The 25,660-nt window shown below is 43.5% G+C and overlaps 1 protein-coding gene across 6 annotated transcripts in view; it reads right to left on the bottom strand.

Moving 5' to 3' along the window:
• SEMA5B (semaphorin 5B) overlaps positions 1-25,660 on the bottom strand; it is a 335,078-nt gene that overhangs the window by 64,998 nt on the left and 244,420 nt on the right. For all 6 annotated transcript variants that reach the window (XM_054043657.1, XM_054043659.1, XM_054043655.1 and 3 more), the window contains 6 exons: positions 15,902-16,000; positions 14,357-14,570; positions 11,738-12,023; positions 7,711-7,846; positions 3,515-3,722; positions 1,284-1,491 (listed from right to left, as the gene is read on the bottom strand). In XM_054043657.1, the coding sequence (XP_053899632.1) occupies positions 1,284-1,491; positions 3,515-3,722; positions 7,711-7,846; positions 11,738-12,023; positions 14,357-14,570; positions 15,902-16,000 (1,151 nt within the window). The remainder of the gene's footprint in view (positions 1-1,283; positions 1,492-3,514; positions 3,723-7,710; positions 7,847-11,737; positions 12,024-14,356; positions 14,571-15,901; positions 16,001-25,660) is intronic.

Raw genomic sequence — 25,660 nt, 5'->3', positions numbered from 1 at the left:
CCATTCCTGAGCCAAACTTGAAGTAATGACTGAAGTGGAGGGTTTTTTTCCTAAAAGGGATAAGTATACTTATGAGGCTCAGCAAAAATAGAAAGAGATGTTGTTTTTACATTTAGACAGACTCAACTTTAGAACAAGCTAGTTAATAATTTTAACCTGGTTAGAAACTAAGCAATCATGAAATTCACCATGTGGAATCAGGCTTTGTGCTAGGCCAAGAAAGAGGTAGAGCATGCTAATGAACTGCCTCCTTTTGGCATGCACTGAAGATATCCATTTCAGACAAGGATCAGCAACGCAAAGGCTGCAATAAAAGGGAGAAGAGTGTCTTTAGGGGTGCAAATAAGCATTACCCACAGCTGGACCCACTTTAAACTCTAGGACTGAAGATGGAAAACACAGATTACAGGAGCACCTGTCTCAGTCAGCTAATATCACACTGCTTTGCCTGCTGAAACTAGGAGCAGGAGATGTAGCTATCCAAACCCTTCTGTATTCAACACTGGGTGGATTACACCTCTGCAGTTAGAGGTCAATATTGAAAATATTTTTTTTATTTTCTTTTAAAATGTTCAAGCCAAACAGCACTTTTCCAGGTGCCAGCTCTGTCACATGCTGTTCCAATGAGCTACTGGCTTCTAAAAGCAACGAAAAATAGCCACCCAATGCACCCCTACATTGTTAAATGGTTGGGAAGCGATCATTTAGAAGCCACAATGGGCCAGAGGACCAAGAATTCAGAATACTGCAGCCTTTCAGCCAGTGAGAACTACAAGCGAAACACATGGAGATGATAAAACCAACACTGAAAAGTCAAGTAAAAAAGTAAACATTGGAAAGTATGAGGGGGTAGCCATGTTAGTCTGTATCTACAAAAACAACAAGGAGTCTGGTGGCACCTTAAAGACTGCATCTGAAGAAGTGAGGTTTTTACCCACGAAAGCTTATGCCCAAATAAATCTGTTAGTCTTTAAGGTGCCACCAGACTCCTTGTTGTAAATATTGGAAGTTACTCCTCAGTAAACATGTGATTAATTTCTAATGAGGACGAATTAATGTTTACCAAAAACAATATCCTTCATTCCCATTGCTCCTGGCATGAGCACTATCAATCAAGATATACACACACACACGCACACACACACACACACACACAAATATCTTGTCTCTCTCTCCCAGTGATGAAAAAAGGCATTCTGAAATGAATCAGACTAGAATATGTTTCCCTGGTGCTTTCCTTTGAAGCTGGAGTGGAATATATCAGAGCAGTAAAATTTGCTTACCCTTCTGTTCTGTACACTGAACACCTCTCCAGAGGAATTTTTAGCACTCCATTATTTAAACCCACAAATAGTGACCTGTCACTATGCAGGATTTGGAGGCTCTTGATTGGTTCCTGTTGACCGTCGGGAAGAATCTGCATTTCCTCTAAATAACAACTCCTCAGGCTCCTATTAGTGGTAGAAAGTGCCTTCAAAATGGTGCCATACTCTAATGGAACAAGAAGCAAGACGCAAGTAAATCTTAGAGATATTGATTCAATGTTGTACCTAGCACAAAGACTAAAGATTAATGACATCCTATTTACATAAACACTTTAAGGCTTGTTTCCTCTTCTACTACTTTTTAAACATTTTTGTTATCCAGGGTAGAAACTGCCTCAGCTATGTGGGTGCAATTCCCTTTTGTGTATTCAGGTGTCCTTACTGGTTTATAGCTGTGGAACAGATGGACCCAGAATAATGCCATCTCAACTGCAACAAATGGTGCGCCAGTGTTGGAAATCTCTAATGTCATAGTAAGGACTGAATGGGTTTGAAGTCTAAATTATCCTTTCCCTGCTAAAAGTGGTCCTTACGGTAGGAATATGGGATACAATGACAATGAGCAGTGTTTGTATGGAAGTTTATGCTACACTGTTGATCTATCAATTGGTGGATTGATGGATCTATGGGAGAAGTTCATCTTTGGGGCTGTCAAACTAGCATTTTTTCCATGAATAATACATGCATTTAGAACAAAAATTAGATTAGTCAATGCCTGTTATCTTTGAAGTTTGATCTATTCAAGGGAATAAGCTTTCCTGGTCAAACAGCATTTTTTGTGTGTCAGTACCATAGTTAAATTACTCCTAGCAACAAAGTTCTGTTACATACAGGAAGTTTCTATATCAATTAATAGGGCCTCAAATACAGATCTGGATCTATACCATCATGAAGTTTGGGGTCAATTCCGATTTGGGTTCAAGTCCACCCCTAATCTCCAGGATACAGTATGCTCAAGGCTCCCTCTAAATGTGATTCTTATCCTTTGAAAGGCTTCAGTTTCAACAGATTCCAGTCTCCAGTGACCACTACCAGTGTCCAGAGAAACTGATGTGTATAAGATAATAGATGATAAAACACTATGACTTCTTCACAGATAACGGAAGGCAAAAAGCAAATGGAATTAAAATCTCAGTCTTCCACTTCTGTTTCTTCTGGCATAGTAACTGGGACACCTCACTTAAGGAATAAAGAAGTAAAAATGGCAACACCATGCCATATTTCATTTTAAGTATGGTTTGCTCATCACGATCACTTCCATGCAGGCTTAGATCAGGGGGACTGTTACTAGAATATATCAAAGCTAATCACTTTCGAAGTAAGTGGTGGTAAAAGTTACATAAATTATGACACAATCCTGGAAGATGGTAACTTCAGAGTGAGAGGATGACTCCATATTGCAATGTTAGATTAAACTAACACTTACCGGGGCAATATATCTTATTATAAAGTCAACACTCCCACAATAAAGGACAAAAACATTACCCCCATGAGGCTGGCCATATGCTCTGATTAATCAAAATATTTAATTTAACTTTGATCTCAAGTGTGAATATAGGTTAAGGCAACCATTTATAATGCTTTGCCTTTCTTCATCACCTTTCATCCACGGTTCTTGTGCTTTCCAGCATGCCCTAATTGTCAGAGCATAGCAGTGGGAGTCAAAAGATCTGCATTGTAATCTCAGTGCTGCCACTGACTCTTCGTGTGACCTTAGGAAATTGTCTGCCTCAGTTTCCCCATCTGCAACGTGATGATAATAATGCTTACCCATCTCTTGATCTCATAGGTGTGTAAAAGTGCACAAGTATCATTGCAGATAGGTAAACTGTAGCCCGGAGAGGTTAAGTTAGCTTGCACAAGATCACACACAGCAATTTGGTTACCTAGGGCAAGCCCTTTGCCCTTCTCCACCATTGTGCCTTAGTCTGATTAGTTGATACATGTTAAAAGGAAAAACATCTTTTGCTTCTTTACGCATTGCGGATTTAAGGCCTATTCTCTCAAGGTCATGCCTCAACGTCTCTATTCTGTTTTTATCTCTTCCCTATTCAGAAAAACTAGCTTCCATGGAGTTTTGCCTAAAGTAAGAACTCAGTACAAACAGTAACAACCTCAGGATCAGGCTCCCATACTGCTATGTCTCTGAACGAGGGGGACTTCTCCTCCTTAAACTCGAATGCTCTTACCTGTTCCAATATACATCACGTGGTAGAGAGTATCCTTTCCTTGAACAATGTCAACCACCAGTTTGGAAAATCGAATGTTGTCCTGAGTGACGTAGGGCTCCACGGAGACTGGCTGAACCACGTCATTCATCAGGAACAAGCGCTGGGCATCCTGCAGGATCCTTTCGGTCATGTTCTCGTTAGGGCTGTTATCATTCAGCGTCCCACACTAAACAGGGACGACAGAACTTCAGCAGCTCTATTTGCACTTCACCCAAAACAACCCTGAAGTCCTTCTTCAGGGAAAACACTCGTTGACTTCACTGAGAATTGTGCCTGAGGAAAGCCTTCAGGATTTGGCCCCTTGTGCTAGCAGCCAGTGTTACAGGGAGCTTTGGTCACTCTTCCACCCCATAAAGTCATGTCTCCATATTGGTCCATTGGCCAGTGAAATGGTATTTTATTCCTTTGCGACACCACAGAGTGAGCGCGTCTACAGATAAACTACAGAAATTCAGAACTAACTTGGGAGAAAAAAAGTTAAGGATGGATAAAGAAATTCAGAGGAGATAAGAAAACCCTGAACTTCTACCCAAACCCTTTCTGAGGTTTTCCCAGGTCTGCCTGAAGTCTCACCCTAAAGTCCTGTAAATCTGAGATGAACGCCCCAAAAAATTACTCTTTTTGTATGAAAAAACCAAGTTCACCACCTGGCCTCTTCCACATGCATTCCCCCACTGGCTCCCCTGACTTTGAATAATCCTTGCAAGGGAGTTGGCCTGCAACTTCCCTCCAACTCCTACAGCTTCACATAGATAGCTGGTTAGCCTGTGTCCGACCATCCTCAGACTTCACCTCACCTCCCAGGTCCATCAAAATGGACCTTTTGGTTAAGGCATTGGCCTCCTTGCTTCAGTTCAACAACAGCATCAGATCTGCTACCCTGGTTACCTCATTCGGAGGCCTGCGTTGCCCTGGAATTCACGTTATATCATACTTTAATACTTAGCACTTAATATTGTCAAAACACCGTGAAAAATCATACTCCCACAGAAGTCAACGAGATGTTTGTTACTGACGTCACTGGGAACAGGATTGTCGCTGTGAGGTGGGCAAGGAGGCTTTCATTAACCCATACGAAATGTGAGAAGTCTGTTAAATGTCCTGTGCCCCAGGGCACAGAAGTCAATGGCAGAATTGGGATGAGTGCTCAGTCCTAAACTCGGTCCACTGGACTATGTTGCCCCACTGATTTACTGATCTTGACAGATCAAGGAACAGACAAATTATGTTTTCCCAATTAGGGTCCCATTTCTGACTGTTTACTGCACCAACAAACAAGTTCTTCACAATGTTCTAGGCACAACTTTCCTTTTGTGAATCCCTGCCGAAAATCTGCAACTAACTAAAATCTGCAACCAGAGCTGGAGGAACTGGAGGAAATCTAGGGCAGTCAAAAGGGCTGGTGCTGATGTATTCCAGCTGAAGATCTAGCCCTTTGGTTAGTATCTTCAGCCTCTTTCTAAATACTCATGCCAAGGTTAGTGTTTTTCTGACTCAATCCTTACAGAATGCATTTGCTAATAGAGAAGTTCTTTCTATTTCATCAGTGCCTAATCCCTGGTTCCTAAAGAAGTTTGGAAATCTCTCTTTCGCCACCTCCTTCTCATTCTCTCTCTAGCCCTGAACGTTCATGCTTCAGATAGCCTCATTTTTACCCACTATACTCTTTTCCTTCACAGGTCATCAATGAAGGAGGAATCCTGATGGTTGGAATATCATTGTTAGTTTTATTTCCTACGCTCTTGAAGCAGAAGGTAACCCTTTTGCTCTATTGGCAGCCCACATGCTGACACAGCATCCTCTTGTTATTGTTTTATTTTGTTTTGTTCTAATTTCCTGATTATCTATGCTGTCTTGATCCTCTATATCCTTCAGTATTTCTCCTTCCTCTCTGGGAAGACTTTTTTTTTTTTTTTTGGCATCCTTCCCTCTTCTTCCTTTGTGAACACTGAGTCAAGGAATTAATTTAATTTTTTTTTTTTTTTTTTTTTTTGCAATATCTGCCTCTTCTGTCACTAAATTACCTTTGTCATCTCATAAAGGCCCTTCACTGACCTCTTGTTCCTTACATACTTGAAATATATCCAAATCTCTTTTTGCAATCTTCCTTTCATCTGCCATGGACCTTCCTTCCTTCCTTTCTTTATTTTTTTTTATCTTTTAACACTCTCATATTGGCCCTGTAATCTCTTCACTCCCCCATTATATCTGATATTTTCCACAGCAAATAAATCTCTTTTCCAGACTCATTTTTTGCATTTCCCTGTTCACCCAGGACACAGTCCAGAGAGGTGCTGAACACCCTCGACTCTCAGAGAACCCTAATACTTTTCAAACCCAATAGGAATTGAGGGCATTCAGCATGACCGGGCCTCCAGTTAGGCCTTAGATTTTGTTCTGAATGCACCTAGATCAGTGTGGCCAAAACGTAGCCAATCAGTATGGAGCAATGGCATGTTGGAATCTAATCTGCATCAACTGCACCTCTGCATTTCTAAGGGGAAATGGGCACCCAATTTGGCACAAGGCCCCACTGTGCCACAGAGAGATTCACCCTGAGGGTGTGAGGGAAGATTCCTGACACACTGACACTCCCCCTGGGATTTCCACCAGTGGGGGAGGACTAAGTTCTATATTTCGATGCCGGCTTCATGGCAGCCCAGCTAGCAGAAGCTGCTCACGGATGCTCTGAAGCAGTCATCTTCACTCGCTGAGGTTTTGAGCAGAGCTGACTGTAAAGCTGGATGGTTGCAATTTGTTCCTTTTTTGACAATTAGCTGTAACTCAGGATCCCGGCAAGTTCACAATTCACGGATGCTTAGATTTTAAGGCCCAAAGGAACTATTATGATCATCTAGTCTGACCTCCTGAATAATTCACACCATAGAATGTCACCCAGTAATTCCTGCATAAACCCATAAATGCCTGAAGAGCTAGCACTATCCATTAGAAAGACACCCTCCACCCCCCAATCTTGATTGAAAGATTTAGGAGATGATTTAAGATTTCAAGTGACAGACAATCTACCACATCCCTGGGTAAGTTGGTTCCAATGGTCATGTGCCTTAGTTCTAGTCTGAATTTGTCTAGCTTCAGCTTCCAGCCACTGAATCTGCAAATCGTGGCTGGGAAGTCTGCATGGCTCATTTTAAGAGTTTCATTCTAGCCACACACATACCACAGTGATGAGCATAGCAGAAATACAAACCTAGGAGCATAGGAATTCCCATTCTGCAGTCCCTCTAGCCCAATATGGTCTCCAACAGAGGCCAATGCTAGCTGCTTCAAGGGACAGTGCAAGAAACCCCAGAGTGGGAAGTTATGGGATAATATGTCCCCCAAGAAATTTTCATCCTCACCCTTTTAATTAGAAGCTATTTTCTGCCTTTCAGCATGAAGGTTTATATGCCTTCCACAACTCTTGTTAGTTTTATAAATCTTTACTGTAACAACTCTGGCTATTCTTAGTCTCCATAGAAATGTTCAGTCTTCTCTTGAATCCTGCTAAACTCATAATCTCAGTAATATCATAGAGTCATAATCATAATGTTTGAGGCCAGAAGGGGCCACCAGATCATCCAGTCTGTCCTCCTGTATATCACAAGCCACCAAACGCCCCCAGATCATGGCCAGCAACAAGAATTAGACCGAAGTATTACAGCTCACAAGAGACTCCCCGGGCAGAGAATAGGAGGGACAAAAGAGCACCAATCCCCAAGACCCCTACAATGTCAGGTAATTGAGTTGGCAAGATATACCCAGATCATGTGGCAGGGAGTTCCACAGACTAAGAATATGCTGTATGAAAAAGATTTACTTTTACCGGATGAGAGGCTAGACCTATATATTTTTTTCTCCTCCTTCTACTTCATTTGAATACATACAGTGATTCCCGAATTCTTCCAAAAACTGACCATGCTTTTCCCCTCTACCCACTTTAGTCTTTACCTTGAAGTATTTTGGTAAATCTAGAGCACTAAAAAGAACCCATCCCAACCCCTAATTTTCCATTACACCTCCCAGTGTGGAGAAATGTAGTTCAGCACCATGCTTCTGCCTGGTATCCTGAAATCCATAAAAAACAACTCAGTACAACAGTTCCATCAAAGAGAAATTAAAAGGGTCTAGAGTAAATTGAAATGCTGCAGTAATACCTGAAAATTAGGGATGGGGTTTATTGTTGGCAGCCAGGCTGATCTTGGATTCTCCTGGTATCGGAAAGGGCCATTAAATGCCTGAGTAATGGCACTGAGGTTGAAGGCACATACTGCTGAAGCAGCTATACTGTTTCTGGAAAGGGGGAAAAAAATCAATTTAATCATTAGAACATTGACAATTTCATCATAACAGACATCAAACTCCATTTGAATAAAATACATGTAAATTACTAGGTAAAAGTGCAGTGCTACAGATCTCAGGAGGAAGAAAAAATCCAGCCAGATTAGATGACAATCTTGAGACTGAATTTTAATCTCAATTGTAAAATGTACATGTTTTAAGAGCCACAGAAGCAATCCTGACACGAAGGGCACATAGTGTTCAATTTCCATGGATTATGTGTGTCCGGTTTTTTATTTAGTTTTTTACATCCCATCAGTCCTGACTGATAATGAACAGACTAATTTTTAATTTCGTGGTATTTGTCAGATGAAGTTGAAATTCAGTTTCTGTAGATGCCTGAAATCTATAGCTGCAAAAATATACTAAATACACCTAGAGAGAGAATTAGCACCAAACCAGCAATTGCAACCGTTCAACATGCAAGGTCATGCCACAGAAAAAGTTGTTTTCAATGACCACAGTTCACTTCTTTGTGTCCCCAGCTGGGAATAGTATCTGTATCTGAATAGTATCAAGAATGCATGCCTCAGGCAGAGGAATCAGTCTGTAAAACAAATGCTTCTGGAGGAAGGACTATCTGCAAGGGAACTTGTTTCAGCAACTTTACCCTACTCAGTCATCATATCCACTTTTGACTTTAATAGGCAGTGAGGTCACCCAGAACCACCCGGAGTGGCTCCATATCTAAGTAGGGTCAAGCCCTAAGCATAGATATTAACTTAAGTGACAGAGCTTGTACAAGCCCAACCTGGGATTCAACCCATTCTTTTTAAAGGAAGAAGAAAAGAGAGAGAAAATTAGAGAGAAAGACATCAAATTAAAAATAAAAATAGATCACTAAGGGATAGCATGATCGACTTGTCATGGTGGCTTTTAGATAACCCAGGGTTTGCTTGACATATTGCGCTAATTAAAGCAATCTGAATTCTCTCAAAAGAACAATTTTTTACTAACCCAATAATTACACACACAAAAAGCCTAGCTGCACAATTCCAGGCAGGGAACGAGAGGGACAGATTCTTTCACAGCAGATTCCTTTGGAGAAACCCCATATAAAGAGGAACGTTTTTTCCTATTCCCTTTTCCACCCCCCACTAACTCCTCTCCCTGCACCTTCAATTCCACTGTGCAGTGGAGCAGTTCACTTTGAACATGTCAAAGCAACGCAAGTCGAACCTTTCTCCACTTTTGTCTGAATGCTGCTGACGCAGTGCATGTTCACAGAAGGCAGCTCTTTAGACAAAGCTAATGATGGGTGACAAGTAAATGCCTCGAGGCACACAAAAAAAGGCTAGTCTAAATAAAGCTGCATAGCTTTTCAAAATAGAATGAATTCTTATAGAGCCCTGCTAAACATTACAGAGTCAAGTTCCTTCCCTCTGCTGAAGATGAGTGAGAAGAGGTGAATATCAGATAATTATCCCGCCTGCAGGGCAGTGCTGTTTCACCCTGACTATCAAAAGTTTGATCCCAATCTTAATCCACAGACATTAATTTCTCGGTACAGTTCTTTATGGGCCAAGTGTAGCTATCCCCCTTCATTCACATCCAGTACCAGTGGTGATGGATCAACCAGGCCGTTTGGAAAATGATTTAGTTCAAAGGGTTTTAAATGTGATCTCAATGACCTTATAGAAAAACTTTAATAACAGCTGTTTAAATATTTCAGAAGCTACTTCCCTAAATAACCATCTTTCCTGCTGACTTAGCTCAATATTACACAACCATGAGCAATAAATCTGTTTGTCATGGATTTTTTACAATGAAGCATGATATAAGCCAATCGTCCTTTGTTGGGAAACAGCCCCGATCCCATTAAACGCGAGTTTTCAAAAAGTAATGATACTTTTAAACAAAAATCATGGATCTTCAGTCTACCAGCAGAACAGTGGATAGAGACACAGACTGGAGCATAAATCAGCCTTATTTGGCATGCAGAACACATATAGCAAGATATAAATCCTGATGGAAGTTAAAAGAATAGTTATTATTTCTCTAGTCAGATGACAAATTGGAACATTTTCCTCTTTGAATTCTTGAAAGAACATTCTGTCGTAGCCACAAAAAACACTACTTGATCTAACTTCAGCTACAGTCAATAATAACGCATTTAGTCAATTACACCAGTGTTATATAATACATGGAGGTGAGAAGGATGAACCAAGTGTGGGGGTGGGCCCTTTAAAGCCATGGAGTAACAAGAGTGTCTAACTGTATCCCATGTAGGGATTGGGTGGCACCCATTACGTTCTGTGTTGCTTACAAATAATGGGAGAAGTGATGCTACAGACCCAGCAGGAGAGTATCCTATCCAACCCACGCCACACAATACCTTCTCCCAGTAGATTCTAAGTATACCAGTTGTTAATTACAATAATGTTTTAATTTTTTTTTAAATTATCATTTCAAACTTTTTGGTGCCAAATGGATGTATGGATAAAAACCCTCAACATCTTCATTGTAAACTGGTCAGTCACTTTTGGTAACATAAGCACTGTCTCATATCTTCACCCGAAGCTCTAGCCAAGTTTCTTTATAGGGGCAGAATGTTTGGCTAACTTCCTTTAAGCATTAATTCTAGAGAGAGTTTCATGCAAAGTTCAGATCTGGGTTAGATTTTCTCCAAAGTCCACAGGGTGTTTGGATCTGGGTTTGTGGTTCAGGCCCACTGCCCAATTATATTTTCTTTTTTAAGCGCTGCGCTGGCTAGTTCCTGGCTGATTTTGGCAGTGAACATGCAGAAATAGCACAAGATAGATAGATATGTACAGCCTACCACCCTCCCTCCCTCTTGGCGTTTATAGAGTATGGGTGAAAGCCGGGACCCATTGACTTCAATGGCAAAAGTCCCACTGCCTTCAGTGGAGCCAGGATTTCACCTCTAGGGCTGCAATATCTAAGCACTGTATGCGGATAACAAAAAGCACAACACCGTGAGTTGCTTTGAGAGAAGTTGGTTCTCTGTCCCAATCTCAGTGTCAGAGGAGCCCGTGCTAAGACAGCGTGACTCTTTCCAGTCTGCCTCTAGTTCCTGTAGAGAGGCTGAGTTTGCTGCAGCCTTTGAGCTAAAGAATCAGGTTCTTTAGCTCAAAACGCAGACGTCTAGATCCAGGATTCCCAAGCTCAATTTCTGCCACTGCCAACCCCTGCAGAAGCATCACTGTACATAAGCAAGACCCCTATTTGAGTGTGATGCCAAGTCTCTGCCCTGCATGGGCTATTATTTGGGGCCAGACCTTTATCCACATTGAGTAGTATCCTATTCCATGAGTAGCCCCGCAGAAGTCAGCTACACAAATTAGGCTCTTTGAGTGTCGCATCTTGTACAACAATTAATTCCACTTTCATCTTCTCCTTTATAATTCAGTCTAACAAACTCTAGAGAGTATTATTGTGACCTCATAATGGACATGCTAGTAGCAGTGAGAAATTGTTCTCATCTGAGCGAGGGGGTTTGGAGAAGCCTGGCTTACACTCATCTAACTTTAAAAAAGTAAATAAAAACCTAAAAAAATTCCCAATATATTTTTTAAACTTAGCTCTTCTCCTCTGACTCTGTCCTCAGGATCCTCACACATGTGCACCCAAAACCATCCCAATGCAACTTCCTTGAAAACGATCCCAACAAACATCAGAAAGGTGATATGACAATCTCCAGTTATGTCTTTACATCCCTCTATTTTATAGTTCATGCTTCTCCCTGAAAGTTCTAAAGGATTCTTTGCCTCTAAATGATCTTTCAGAATGATGGACTGGAATTGATAGTAAGACAGTTTCATTGTGCTGGGGGCTGAGGTGGGAAAGAGGGGCCGAAACATAACTGAAAGTGTCACAACTCACACATTGGTAGTGAAGACTCCATAGATCAGGTCTTGCTCAGGAAGATAGAAGGTGCTTTGCAGTTCATTGTAATAGAAGGGGATTTCTCCAGAGCGGGAGCAGTTCAGCCTGGCCTTCATAAAAGTCGTCCACGTGTCCTCCAGCAAAAATCTCCCCCCAATGTCGTTTTTGCAAACTCTGGCCACGCGAGAATAGACAGTTTTCCCACAGTCATGTTCCACCGCATTCTCACGGAAAAAGAAGTAGGTGAACAAACCAATGTCATAGGCAGCAATAAAGTTGGGCTCTGGAAAACAGACGCGCAATCAGATTTACAGAGCTCAGAAGCCGAATGGTGCTCATCGAACGGCTCTGTGCGTTGCACTGTTAGGTTGTAGGGGACACTGTGTTGGCAGAGGGCACCTGAGCAGTGGATCTGAGAATAACGACATATGGGTGTGTAGCTCCCATTCAGTTCCTCAGCTCCAACCCTGGGGATGCAAATACTGGGCCCAATCCTTTCACCATTGCGATCAGTGGTATAGCTACCACATGTGTACCTGTATTCACGCTACAATACAAGCCACCCACCCCCTTTTCATTGCTGAGTCACACATTATGGTGTGTTAAATATGCTGTTTGCATCACCTCCTAATTCTCTAAATGCTGTATTGAAACATTCAACCTATTCTCCTAATGCAATGACATCTGGCTTCTATCATGGGCCTTTTTCCAGTTCATAGGCACTAAAAGATTTTCTCATGTTTGTAAAACAAACCACACCAGAACTGATAGTATCAAAACAAGCATTGTAGTTCTCCCCCTACAAGAATTTAAAAGACTCTGGAAGAGGTTTGAAGTGTGCATTTTAATCAGACACTACACAAAGTTTTAAAGTGTATATTCTTTCATGCCAAAAGACTTTGTAGAAAAGGAAAAAGTTTGGACAATGAACAATATTTGACTAGAGGGGGGAAAAAACTGTTGATTTTACAGGCTGCTTTTATGATCTTATGTTGGACTAATGCTCAAAGGAGGAAGAAAAATGTACAGGAATTCCTTTAATTCTACAGCCCAGGAGCGAGGAGGAGAACAGAGCATGCACGGGGAGATCTGATAAAGCTGCAAGGCAGGTTTAAGCTGGGAGGTAGTAGATGATAAAGTAGGAGAGAGCTCCACAGAATGGGTCCAATCAGACCATCACAGATAAAGCTATATAGATTTTAAGGCCCAAGGGACCATTATGATCACCTAATCTGATCTTCTACATAACACAGGCCACAGAATTTCCCCCTGTGGTTCCTGCATCAAGCCCAGTAATTTTTGGTTGAAGCAGACCATATCTTTTAGAAAGACACCTAATCCTCACAGACTGATTTCCTGAGATTTCAAATCCTCCACCTTCCTTGGTAACTTGTTCCAATGGTTAATTACCCCCACTATTAAAAACAGGCACTTTATTTTCAGTTTGAAATTGTCTATCTTCCGCTTCCAGCCTTTGAACTTATTGTAGCTTTGTGTGCTAGGTCAAAAAGCCCTTTTTTAATTGGGTATTTTCTCCCCATGCAGGCCCTTGTGCTGCACAATCAAGTCACCTTTTAACCTTCTTTTGAGTAAGTTAAATAGATTATGTTCATTAAGTCTCTCACTGCAAGGCAGGTTTTCCAGACCTCAAATCATTCCCGTGGCTCTTCACTGAACCCTTTCCAATTTTTCAACATCCTTTTTGAAATGTGGACACCAGAACAGGACACAGTATTCTGATAATGGTCTCACCAGTGCTGCATACAGAGGCAATACTGCCTTCAGACTCCTACTCAATATCCCCATTTATACATCCACAGTTTGCATGAGCTCCTTTAGCTACAGCATTGCACTGGCAGCTCAGCTTAGCTCTGCTCTTCTTTCAACTCTCTCTTCAGATTTTCTTTCCTTCGCCTGGATTTTTCTCTATTTGTCTTTCTGTTTGTTTGTGCAGGAAAACAGACTTAAAGGAGAAATGCTGGGACTTGCCTCTGAATGGAGAAACAATGCCATAGCCCAGCACCTTCTTCCTCTGGACACTGCTTCAACACAATATCCCACAGCTCTATAGCAGCCTTCATAAGCCTCCCCAGGATCTGGAGAGTGGAGACAAGCGCTGCCCATCGGGTTTGAGCCAATAGAAAGACTCCCACTGACCTGAACGGTTTGTGGATCAGGCCCCACTAACCAAGGAACATAGCAGATTCTCCATCACTTTCAGTCAAGACTGGGTCTCTTTCTAATAGATCTGTCCTTGCTCATCCAGGGCTCGATGCAGAAATTACTGGATGAATTTTTATGACCTGGGTTACACAGGAGGTCAGACTAGAACATTATAATGATCCCTTCTGGCCTTAACATCTAGGAATGTATAATAGGGTGGGGGTTTATGTTGACTTAGTTTCTCCTCCTTTGGCATCTCAAGACTACATACCCAGCACCCTCTCTCTGTAAAAAGTACTCTATAAACCACATTCTCTGAACTGTATAAAGTTCTCTGAAATCCCCTGTCAATTCTGGATTCTGGTGTGAAATGAGGGAGAAGGAGCTGATTTACAAGCCTATCCTGTTGCTTTCAATACACATATTGCTTCGGTTTGGCCAGCGGGACTTTACCATTAAGCCATTTGGAGTTGTATTGTGCAGTCCGTAGTGGGGGAACATTTCCAAGGCTGCGGTAAATGGCAGGATCCCGTCCAGAGAAATCAATTACAGTTGCAGCATAGAGTTCTCCCCGTGATGTAATCACAGCTGTCGAGTTATGCCGAGGGTCGTACGGGCATCTAGCCACTCCATTTATTTTGTCAATGGTTTTACTAAGATTTCCTACCTGTATTTAAAAGGAGAGAGAAAGTGGGAATAAAGGGTTTTAATAGCACAGTTGGCTTCTCTACGCATGCACACAGAATTCAACCTTTCCTTGAGCACCTAGTAACAACCCCCATGTAAAAAAAAAAAAAAACACAATAGGCAATGGTAAGAAAATGACATTGTGCATGATTGTAAATCAATGGTCAAATCTGCCACTTGCAGAGGGCCAGCACAAAGCCAGTGTGGTGCATTAGCTTCAGACCCGCTGGCCCTCTGGGACGCCAGCGGCCACAGCTCGCCTGTGTCAATGGAGTTGTACCCACGTACATCAGCTGCCTATTTACAGTCTCTGGATGTGTAGGTTCCTTCTGTTTCCAATTTTACCTGCTGACATTTTTTAAATCACTGGGGTCCTGGTCCTGCTCCTTTTAATACCAAGGAGAGCTTTGTCATTTGCTTTGCTGGAACCCTATAGGAGTTGGAATTCCAACAAACAGAGCCGACTCTCACTGAAAACAGCCTTTGTAGTACTAATGACACAGCTGCAGGGGCCAGTCCTGATTCTGAGGGGGAATCTCTCCTGTTGGAGCTAAAGAATGCCGCCTTCCCCCAACTTCCCCCCCCATTAGTTAGCCTGTGTTCCACGTCTCCTGAATCCACCCAGCTCAATTGCCACCCAGGATAATCTGGGTCTTGAGAAGGATGTCAGAGGACCGAGCATGCCCCATGCACATCCCCAACATCCTAAAACAGTGACAGCTTCCAGTTCAAGCTGGCTGAGCCTTCAGCTAGGGAAGAACCTTATAGAGACAACAGATGCGCGTGGCCAGTCCTAGCTGTCAACAGCAGGCTTATGAGCAAGGGAAGAGCAAGAAAGAGCCCATGAACGGCGTAAAGTTTCAACAGCCCTGTAATCCCTCTCATCCCAAGGCCCCCTTCACAGCTCTCCAGCTCTTCTGCCCTGCTCCTTACAAGGGGCTGGGGTGAGGACAAGTGAAAAAAACCTCTCCTCCAAAAACAAAAGGGTAGTCCGAGTCCTAGCCCCTTCCACCACAATCAGCCTCCCACCTCACAAAGCACTACCCTATAGGGAGTGTGTGACTCACAAGGCCACAAATATTGTTTTGTAGCTGAACCCAATCCATATATAGCATCAGCCTCATTTCCCAGCAAGGGGGGTGGGTGGGGTCACAGCAAAGAGACACAATTTCAGATCAGCTGAATTTTAAATATTTACTCTATAATAGGGAATATTCCATCTTCGCCTCAAAATGACTCTTTCCTTGGAACACACCCTCATCTCTCTCCACCATCCCTCCCCCTCCCCAAAAGAGAAAGACAATAACAGACCTGTCTACTGGAACACACTGGGGAGAAGGCATTGGTACCGCAGGTAAAAACCTTCTTGCCATAAACAATCAGCACTCGCACATAGTTCTGGCATTCCTCCTGCAAGAAGGGAAAAGGCAAACAGTCTATGTGAAAGGGGGACGGTCAAGGTAGCAGTTTTGTTAAAAAATCCTCGTATTTTCCTTACCTGTGTTACAGCCAAAATATACCTTAGAGCAATAATTATCTTTGAATAGCTTCCAAGGATCAGGCCCCATTGTGCAAAGTGCTGTACAAATACACAGCTCTGTATAGTCCACTGCCTGACTGGATAAGTCAGACAGGCAACAAATGACCAATGTGCAAAGCAAGGTGTCCACAGAGATGTTAAAAACCCACTTTGTTGGTTACTCCTCTAACCACCCCCATCCCCACTCCATTGAAAGGACTGCAATAATCTAATCTAATTTACCCTTCACCGGTTATGCCAACGGCTCACTTTAGGCACTTCACCCAGCTTGCAGAATGAGGGAGTGTCCACAATAGGACATTTTGTACCCATTTTCCTAGCCATGGTGCGGCTGTACCAGTATGACCAATGGCACAAGCTGTAGTGCAGACCAGGTGCCCTGCTTACACTGGGGTTCATACTGTTGCTAGCAGCAGTGTCGTTACATTGTTGCTGGAAAAACAAGTAAGAAATTCTCTGCTGTAGACAAGGCCTGAAAGTCGAGCAACAAGGTTGGCTTGTGTCTAGGCTGCTCCACTGCCTGTTTCTCATGCCCTGGGACTGTGTTCTCAGGAGTTTCACAGGATGCAGCATAAAACAAATTCCCCACACCAACCCAGGCCACTGAGTGTCAGCAAAGCCCCTGTTTACATCTGTCACTGGGGACTCCGGCACGCAGCAAATGACTGATGGATCTGCACAGCCGTAAATCCCTGGTCCCTGCCCCAGTTCCCCAGAGCTGCCCTTAACAGCCCTGCAGAGTATGGGAGATGTCCTGCAAGACTGCCATCAAAATCATGGCTTAGGGGTCTCTGTCCACCCTGCACTTCACAGAGAAAAGGATACAAGCACTTGTTCCTCGACTGCCATTCATAGGGCACATTGTAAAGAAATCAAATTAAATTCTATTGTAAACAGAAAAGGAAACTTGTTAAAAATAACCACCTCATCTTGGCTACATTGGCTGCTTTGCTTTCCTCCCCCGCCGCCCCCTCCACCCTCTGTAGATAATCATTTGCCATTAAGCTGAGCCCACAATTGCAGACACAGCTCCTTCTTTTGAGAGTCGCAATCATGCTGCAAGCTCCCCTATCTCCAAGTCCTACAAGCGGCTGATCATTTCCCTGAAGACTTCATTTGCAAGATTCAGCCATGTAAAAACACTCCATATCATTTGGGAGGGAAGAGACTTGCTCAGTTGGATTAAGTCCTATCTCCTTTCATTTGCTACATGGAAATCAATTCCTGAAAGGATTGTATTTAAGGAAAGGCTACCAGCGTTAGCTAAGAACAAGGTACTGACGTTTAGAATATTTGGGGATTATTATTATTTTTTTTTTTTTAAGATGCTACCAGACAGTGGGATGTGCACTTTCAGAGCTAGTCTGGGAGCACTCAAGGATTCCATGTGAAGGCTGCACTTTTCCATTGAGTCGGTAACTGCCAATCTTAATTTCAGGTTTATCGTTTCTTGATCAGATATATCAGGGATCAAATTTGAAACCCCAAGTGCCCTGGAACCAGAGCTTCAAATCCTAGCTGGGTCGATTCACCACTTCATCTTTCAGAAGCAGATAAACTGTTGTTTTGTCTATCAAACAGGACATTAAATAACAAGATCCTTATCTGTTTTGTGTTGAAATTAAAGCTCTTGTGCTTTTTTAAATAAGACTAAGGGCTTGTCTGACCATGTCTCCTCTCGCTCGGTCGTGTTCTGTTGTGCTGTGTGATCTGATTGCCCCCCTCTACCCTAGAGGCGGCTGCATTTCACTGGTGGGTAAAGTAATTCTTGTATATGTGAGTCAGAGTTCTGCAATCCCGACTCAGCCAATAACTCAGCGGGGGTTTTGCCTGAATTAGGACTGCAGATTTGGGGTTGATAGCGGTACAGGACCAAGAATATGTTGGTCAGTGGCTGCTATATAAATAACTAGACATGGGCCCAATCCCTTTTCCCCACAAAATTTTCTATTTAGGATATGGGGAAGGTTCAGCATCTAACCCAGTATGCAGATCTGTATCCAAATTCTAGTCTCAAAGAAGCTAACCCAACCCCACTCCTACTCCCAATTCCCCCAGCCTTGAGGGGGTTGTAATCAGCATCTGATCTGAATTAGCCACAGTTGTTTAATTTGATCTTTTGGGGGGTAACTTGTGTTAGGGGTGCATAGACTGATGCCTAGATTCCTTTTTATTATTTTAGGAACAACATAAACATCATTTACAGAATTTGCCGCTTTGCCACAGAACGATATTCTGGACCTTCACTTCCATTTAAAAAAAAAAAAAAAAAGCCCTCATGGCTGGCAAGATAACACTGAAAAAATTAACGACCTGTAAACTGATGCTGCAGGGTCTTCCTGACTCTGCAGGCAGCCAGCAACAATAAGCAGCAAAGTATGACATGAATTCTACTCCAGGGTGATTAGGATGCTCAAAGCATCCCAATCTGGCTGGTAAATTACCTGTATTTTTGAGAGGTTATGCACGGTTTTTAATTGTGCTCGCTCGAGCAAAAATGTAGGCCATTTAGCAAAACAGAAGGTGAATGGCTAAGGAATCTCTTGGCTGAGGAGATCTTACCACTGTGGTCTGAGCTCATAGCATTACATTCTGACTTGTGACTCAGCTTGTCCGCTCCTGATCGTGGCAGCAAAGAACATGGTTAGTATGGGGGTAGTAGGTTAAAACAGAAGCATTTGACAGCTGATATTTTTCACAAAATTGAATGAGCTGTATTTGCTAAAGTTTTCATTGGTTGTAATGGAAGCTAGGGCAAATAGTGGCATTTTCTACACCGCTTGGGAGGAGGAGGAAGGGAACGCTGCCAGGCAGAGAGATAACATGGGGCAAATGTAATTGTCTTATTCCTACAAAATAATTGCCTGGAATCTGCATAGCTTCTTTAACCGAACTACGTCTCTAGTGACAATAACAATGCTGCACACTTCTGGAAGAAGGGCAATGATAACATAGCTCTTTTTATCCACTGAGCTTAAAGAATTGTCCTTGGCATTATTGAAAGCCTCATAACATCCCTCTGAAACAGTATAATAAGTATTATTCTCCCCTGTTTACAGAAAGGTGAACTGTGGCAAAGAGGTGTTAAGGGATTTGCCCAAGGTCATGCACTTAGAGTCAGTGGCAGCTCTGAGAACAGGACCTAGGAGTCTTGACTTCCAGTCCCCTTCTTTAGCCGCCAAATAGCACAACCTCCTATACATCCCTAAAAATAGTACCGTATTAATCTTACATTTTTCACTGCTGCCTCCACACTCTCAGTTGCCTGTCTGTGCTATGTGAAGGCCTCAAGCAAAAGCAAGAATGATGCAGAAATGTTTAGATTCACTGACTCTCAAAACTTCCCCATGTGCTTAACATGAAATACCCTCTTATTTCCCCCCCTCAAAATAGCTTTGTAAAAGGCCAGCCTTCTATACACATTCTTTAAATTTACCACCTTGTCCCACAAGACCTGGGGTCTCTCTGAAAATTTATCTGTGGCTGTATTTGATACAAATTTAAGTTATAGGGAGAAGTGTAACTTGTTAGTGAAATTAAATCAAATGCTGCAAAATAACCAACTTCAACTCACAGCCTCTGACTTGCCAGCTTCTTAGACATAAACGTTTTAAACAAATAGAAGCTATTCAGTGCTAGATTTTAGTAGCTAGATGTGGAGCAATTACTGTTCTAAATAGGTGTGGCTGAATCCAAAGAGGTTTTCCTCCTGGTCACAAAGTTTGACAAGCCAGACTCCATGATACGACAATATTTACATCACAATCTGATGTCATGACACCAGCCCAAATGAACCTGTGATCAATCAGCCTGTGGAATTCATCACCACAAAATATTACTGAGTCCAAGAGTTTAATCAGATTCCAAAAAAAAGACTGGAATTTACATGGCTAACAAAAACAGCCCCCATTACAATAGATAGGATTATTTTCAAAAAAAGAGGATGGAACTGATATAAACCCTTATGTTTACTGCTCAAAAAATATGCCAACCTCTAAATAATGGGGTCAGAAAGAACTTCCACTAAGGACCGGCTATTCCATAATTATCCACTTCTGAGTTCTTGCTCTGTCCTCTGAAGCATCTAGCACTGGCCACTCTCAGAGACAAGATACTAAATAAAATGGACCATTTGTCTGATCCAGCTGAGCTATTCCTGTTTTCCTAGAAAGCATGAGCATCTAACTGCTGGCCTAGTACTCAATCCACTAGGTCACCCCGCTTCAATATCAGGGAGAGAACTTCCCTAAAGCCCTCACTTGCGGTTCCATAGATTTCATGACCAGAAAGGACCATTGTAACCACCAAATCTGACTGCCTGTAGAACACAGGCCATAGGACTTCCCCAGAATAATTCCTCGAGCAGATCTTTCAGAAAAACATCCAATCTTGATTTTAAAATGGTCAGTGATAGAGAACCCATCACGACCCTTGGTAAATTGTTCCAATGGCTAATTAATGGTTCGTTTTGTTTCCATGACTTGGATTGTTGCCACCTAATTTAAGTCTTTGCTACTTGGTTTCATTCATTCCAACATTTGGCTTTAAAAGCTCCATGAACGACGTAATATAGACTAGCAAGGTATTAAGAGCAGGCCTCATTCTGGCATTTACACACTTGCAGGCTGCTCTGAATTGTCACCAAGAGCATTTCAAACCCAATCACAGAAAATGGAGCCTTTCTCGCCTTCTCCACATTACTGCCCTTCTTCATCTGGGGAGACCAGCAAGGCAAATAAAGGGGGATGAAGTCCCTGCTGACCTGAGGTTCAGATAAAAATCAAAAGGCAGTTTTCAGCATATTAAGAACAAACCTGCTGTAGATGCTTCCCAAGGCATGTAATCTGTCATCTTTGAATACTGGGGGTTTGAAACGTGCCAACCCTTAATCTCATTGCACAGATGTATTTTTCCTTCTGACTAACTATATGGTGGGCCCCCCTTTAATTGGGACCTCACTTTGAATACATCAATGGGGATGGGTTTTCTGTGTGCTTTTTATTTCGTTTTTAGTCATTTGGCTCAAAATAGTACACAACAGGTGAGCTGAACATCTTGGTGGATCATGAAACTAGCATGTAAAAATACAAACACATGATATAATGGGGAAAGATTGATTCTGGATGATCTGTTGCCCTTGGCAAAGAAACACATAAGCCATTCAGACAGCAAGGAAGGAGAAGAGCCACTTGGTGTGGGGTCCACAGTGGTTTTACTAGGAGAAATGGAGTAACGTTGAACAAAGGCATAGGTAAGAGGAGGACTACAATCAGACCCCAAGTGGTAAGATCTTGGTTGTGGATAAATGGAAGTATATTTTCACACTATGCACAATTAACATGTGGAACTCATTGCCTCAAGATATCATCTAGGCAAAGAACTTAGAAGTATTTTTAAAAAAGGAATAGGAGTTTATAGGGAGAAAAAGAACATCTAGAGTTTCAACAGCAAGGGTTTAATTCCACGTGTTTTGGAAGGGATAAAAACTCTCATGCTTCAGGGTTTCAACCAGCCTCTAAATCAAAGGGGCTGAAGGAGCTAGGAAAAAACCTTCCCTGTGGGCAGGTTATTCCATAGCTACTACTGAAAGGTTTCTTGGATCTTTCCTTTGAAGCAGCTGTTACCGGTGCTGTAACAGCCAAGATACTGGACTGGATGGACCATTGGTCTGAGGCTTGGTCTACACTATAAAATTAGGTCCGTTTAACTACATTGGTCAAGGGTGCAAAAAATCCATATCCTTGAGTGGCATTGATAAGCCGACCTAAGTGCTTGTCTCCACTACCACTTAAGTTGATGTAACTTATGTCGCTCAGGGGTGTGAAAAAGCCACCCCCGAGCCACCCAAATTACATCAACCTAAGAGCTGTCCACACCAGCGCTAAGTCGGCAGGAGACACTCTCACTCCCACCGACATAGCTCCCACCTCTCATTGAGGTGGAGTAACGATGCTGACAGGAGAGCGCTGTGCTGCTGGCATAGCGTGTCTTCACCAGACACGCGACAGCAGTGCAGCGCAGTAGTGTAGACTTGCCCCAAGTCTCCGTGTAGACAGCGCTAAGTCAATGGAAGAATTCTTCCATTGAACTAGCGACTGCCTCTCTGGGAGGTGGGTTATCTACACCGACGGGAGACTCCATCCCGTCGGCGTAAGTAGTGTTCACATTGAAGCACCGCAGCTGTGCTGCTGTAGTGTTTTAAGTGAAGATAAACCCTCAGTTAATATGGTAATTCCTACATTCCTACCCTCCCAAGTGAGGCAATGGAAGCCACATTGCCTGAGTCATTTAAAAGCGGATCAGACCAAATACTGAAGAATACACAGTGGGGAGAGACCCTGCATGGCTGGTATCAGGGGATGGACTCTAGACTGGCCCTGGCTGGTATTTCTTCTCTAATTCTATGATTCAATATTTTCCACTGTAACTTACACATTACTGTCAAAGACTCATGGCTCTATCTATGGCATTGATTGAATACAGGGGAAACATTTCTTGACAGGGATGGGAATTTGGGAATTTCCACTGCACCAGGGTTTGCTTCAGTTCCCACTTACAGCTCTATACATTTAAAGACATTGTTCGCGGCCCTCTTGGCTGCAGGGACAGTGAATACGAGTGCATTCAGCTGCAGCGGGCTCGACTGTGACTCCCGTGGGTCTGGGTTTGCCTGGAGCAGAAAACACACTGCGCTCCAGTGGAGAAGCCCTGACGGGACAAAATTCTGGTTGGTAACGGTGTGGGAGAGGCCTCGGAGGCGCTCCCATTTCTACTCACGTGTAACAGGTATAGACAGCAGAGTGCAGCCATCCCAGTGCGCACGGGCAGCCCTCCCCAGGCATGCCCCTTAAAAGTTCTATGGCACTGCCAGCAAGACCCAAGCAGATCATCCCTGCTCGCTGTGTGTGAGTGGTGAAGTGGGAAGGAAAAGGGCTTCTGTGACACCTTGGTGATTTGCCACCCTGTGTCAGCAACTACGATCAGCCCTGACAAATTCACTACACCTAACACATTGCTGTCATAGCATTTATCAATCAAGATGACATCAAATGAAAGCTTATATCCTAGTGGTCCTCATAAGCACCGCGTGACAGATGTACGAGTAATATGTTAGTAGTTGCATGTACTACTCCTGAGGGTATCCTGTGCTGAAAAATTAAAAATTCTGCACCAAGAAATTAAAAATTCTGTGCACAATATTTTAAAATTCTGCCAATTTTATTTGTCAAATGTGGAGGCTCCAGCAAGGCATTGGGGAGCACAGGCCACTGGCTACACAGAGGTGGAAGATCACTGTGCAGCTCCCCCCTCCGGGATATGGACTCAGCAGTGAGGCTGCACCCAACCCTGATACAGCGCAAGGACCGGGCCTGCCCCAGAAACACCCCAGGGCCCTGTCCCTCCGTGCCAGGTGCACCAGCTGTGGGCAGGCAGGATCAGCAAGGCAGGATACAAGTGTGGAGGGGTTTAGTGTGGAGGGATCCAGGTGTGGGTTGAAAGGGTTCTGTGTGGGGCAATCTGTGTGTGGGCGGCTCAGTGGGGGATCTGGGTGTGTGAGGGGGGATCTGGATGCAGGGAGGCTTGTTGGGCAGATCTGGGTGCAACGGTAATGGAACTCTGCAGGGGGGTCCAGGTGAAGATGGTTGGGGCTCAGCGGGGGGGTCTGGGTGTGTGGGGGATAGAGCTCAGCAGGGTGGTCTGGGTATTGGGAGCTTAATGAGGGCATTCAGATGCTGGGGGAGTGGTGCTCAGTTGGGTGGGGATCCAGGTGCAGCTGGTTGGGGCTCAGTGGGTGGGGATCCAGGTGCGGGTGGCTCGTTGGGTGTCCAGGTGCAGGGGGAGTGGGGCTTATCAAGGGTGGTTCTGGGTGTGTGTGTGAGGGGGGGGGCGGGTGAGGCTCAGCGGGAGGGTTTGGGTATGAGGGGGATCTGGATGCACAGGAGTTAGGCAGATGGGGAAGCAGCTCCTTGTACAGTGATCCCTCCCCTTGCAGCTGAGGAGCGATGGGTATAGGAAGCACGGGAGGGTGGGCGGGGGGGGGGAGGGGAGAGTGTGCAAAGCTTCCTATAGCCAGGGGAGAAATCTGGGTGTGGGTTTGACATGGTCCCGGATGCTGTCCAGGGGAAGAGGAAGTCCAATCCTCCCCAGCTCAGCCAGGACCAGCAGCTGAGCCCGGCTCAGGGTAGGAGCCACCAGCCGGGTCTTCCCCAATCCTGCCCCCAATCCCACAGTGATTTACAACTCTGCCAGCTGCCCTGGGCACCTGAAACATACTGCTTGGGGAGGGTCGCATGACCGCTCTTGTGGCTTCCCTTTGCTTCCTCATCAGAAAGTCATTTTTTCTGCGGGGAAGCAAAAAAATCTGTGGGGGACATAAATTCTGCACACGCGCAGCGGTGAAGAATTTCCCCAGGAGTAATGAACGTTCTAAAAGTATGTTTAAACTATGTAAGCAGGCAGGGATTGATAAATAAGTTTTTCCCAGACAAAGGAATGTTGGTTTACCTGTCTGACTAGGTCTCAGATGCAAATTAAGCACGGTAAACCAAACCCAATGGAATATATTTGCATCTGAGGTATACAAGAAGATCAAGTTAACCAGAGGATGGGAAAGAAGCATGGTGTCAGCATACCACAGCACAAGCAGCAGGGGAGAAGGATCTTAGCTGGAGGTACACTTCAAAAGGATCCATTTCAAAGGATTACCAGACTACAAAAAGGAAAAAGCCATTTTGCTATCCATCACTGAGGGAGCAAAAAGAACAGCGATTTTTGCATTAATGAAAGTTGGATCCTGGCCCAGGGACGGGGCTAGTGACACTGAAGTTGCTTTAAGTGAGCAACTTTCGTTAGACAAGGATTGTAGCCTGCTAAAGTTGTGTTTAATCTCTTAAAAGGCAGCTATACTTTCATTTTAATTGTACCCAATTCTGTTTCCCACTATCCCTATTCAGTATCAATTAAATCTCCGTTTCTTAATAAACTTATTCTTGGTTTTATTATAAATTCATCTCAGTGCTGTATATTAAGTGAAGTGTAAATGCTCCGCTAAACCAAACAGGCTGGTGTGTACACTTTTTCTTTAGAGACAGCAAACTTGGTTATTTCTGTGAGTGTCCAGTGACGGGCTGGATGCTACAGGAGAACGCTCTTCAAGAGGGCTCAGAGTGCACCTAAAGATGAACTGAAAGGCGAAAAAAAGGCTGGAAAAAGCTTCTGAGGAGATTGGGTGGCTAAGAGACTGGAGTGACAGGGAGCTGTCTCTCTCTAATTGAGGCAGGGGGGATAACAAGGTGATTTATAATCCTGAGTGTGTTGAGAAAGTGTCACAGCTTCTTCTGGCCTCTTCTCCTTCTGGGGAATCAGCACTGAAGTTCACAATCTCTCCCCCTTCCATTTACATCATCCCCCCAAGAAGAACCTTAGCACAATCCCAGATCTATTGGCCGAGCTGGATTGACTGGGTCACCTTCACTAGCCAGAGGAGATCCCAGTTGACTGACCCAAGACTCTCTCCTCTTCTACACATG

This window comes from Malaclemys terrapin, chromosome 11 (genome assembly GCF_027887155.1).
Source record: "Malaclemys terrapin pileata isolate rMalTer1 chromosome 11, rMalTer1.hap1, whole genome shotgun sequence".
Taxonomy (NCBI): Eukaryota; Metazoa; Chordata; order Testudines; family Emydidae; genus Malaclemys; species Malaclemys terrapin.
Note: the sequence above shows the minus strand (reverse complement) of the source record. Positions and strands in the feature narration are given on the sequence as shown.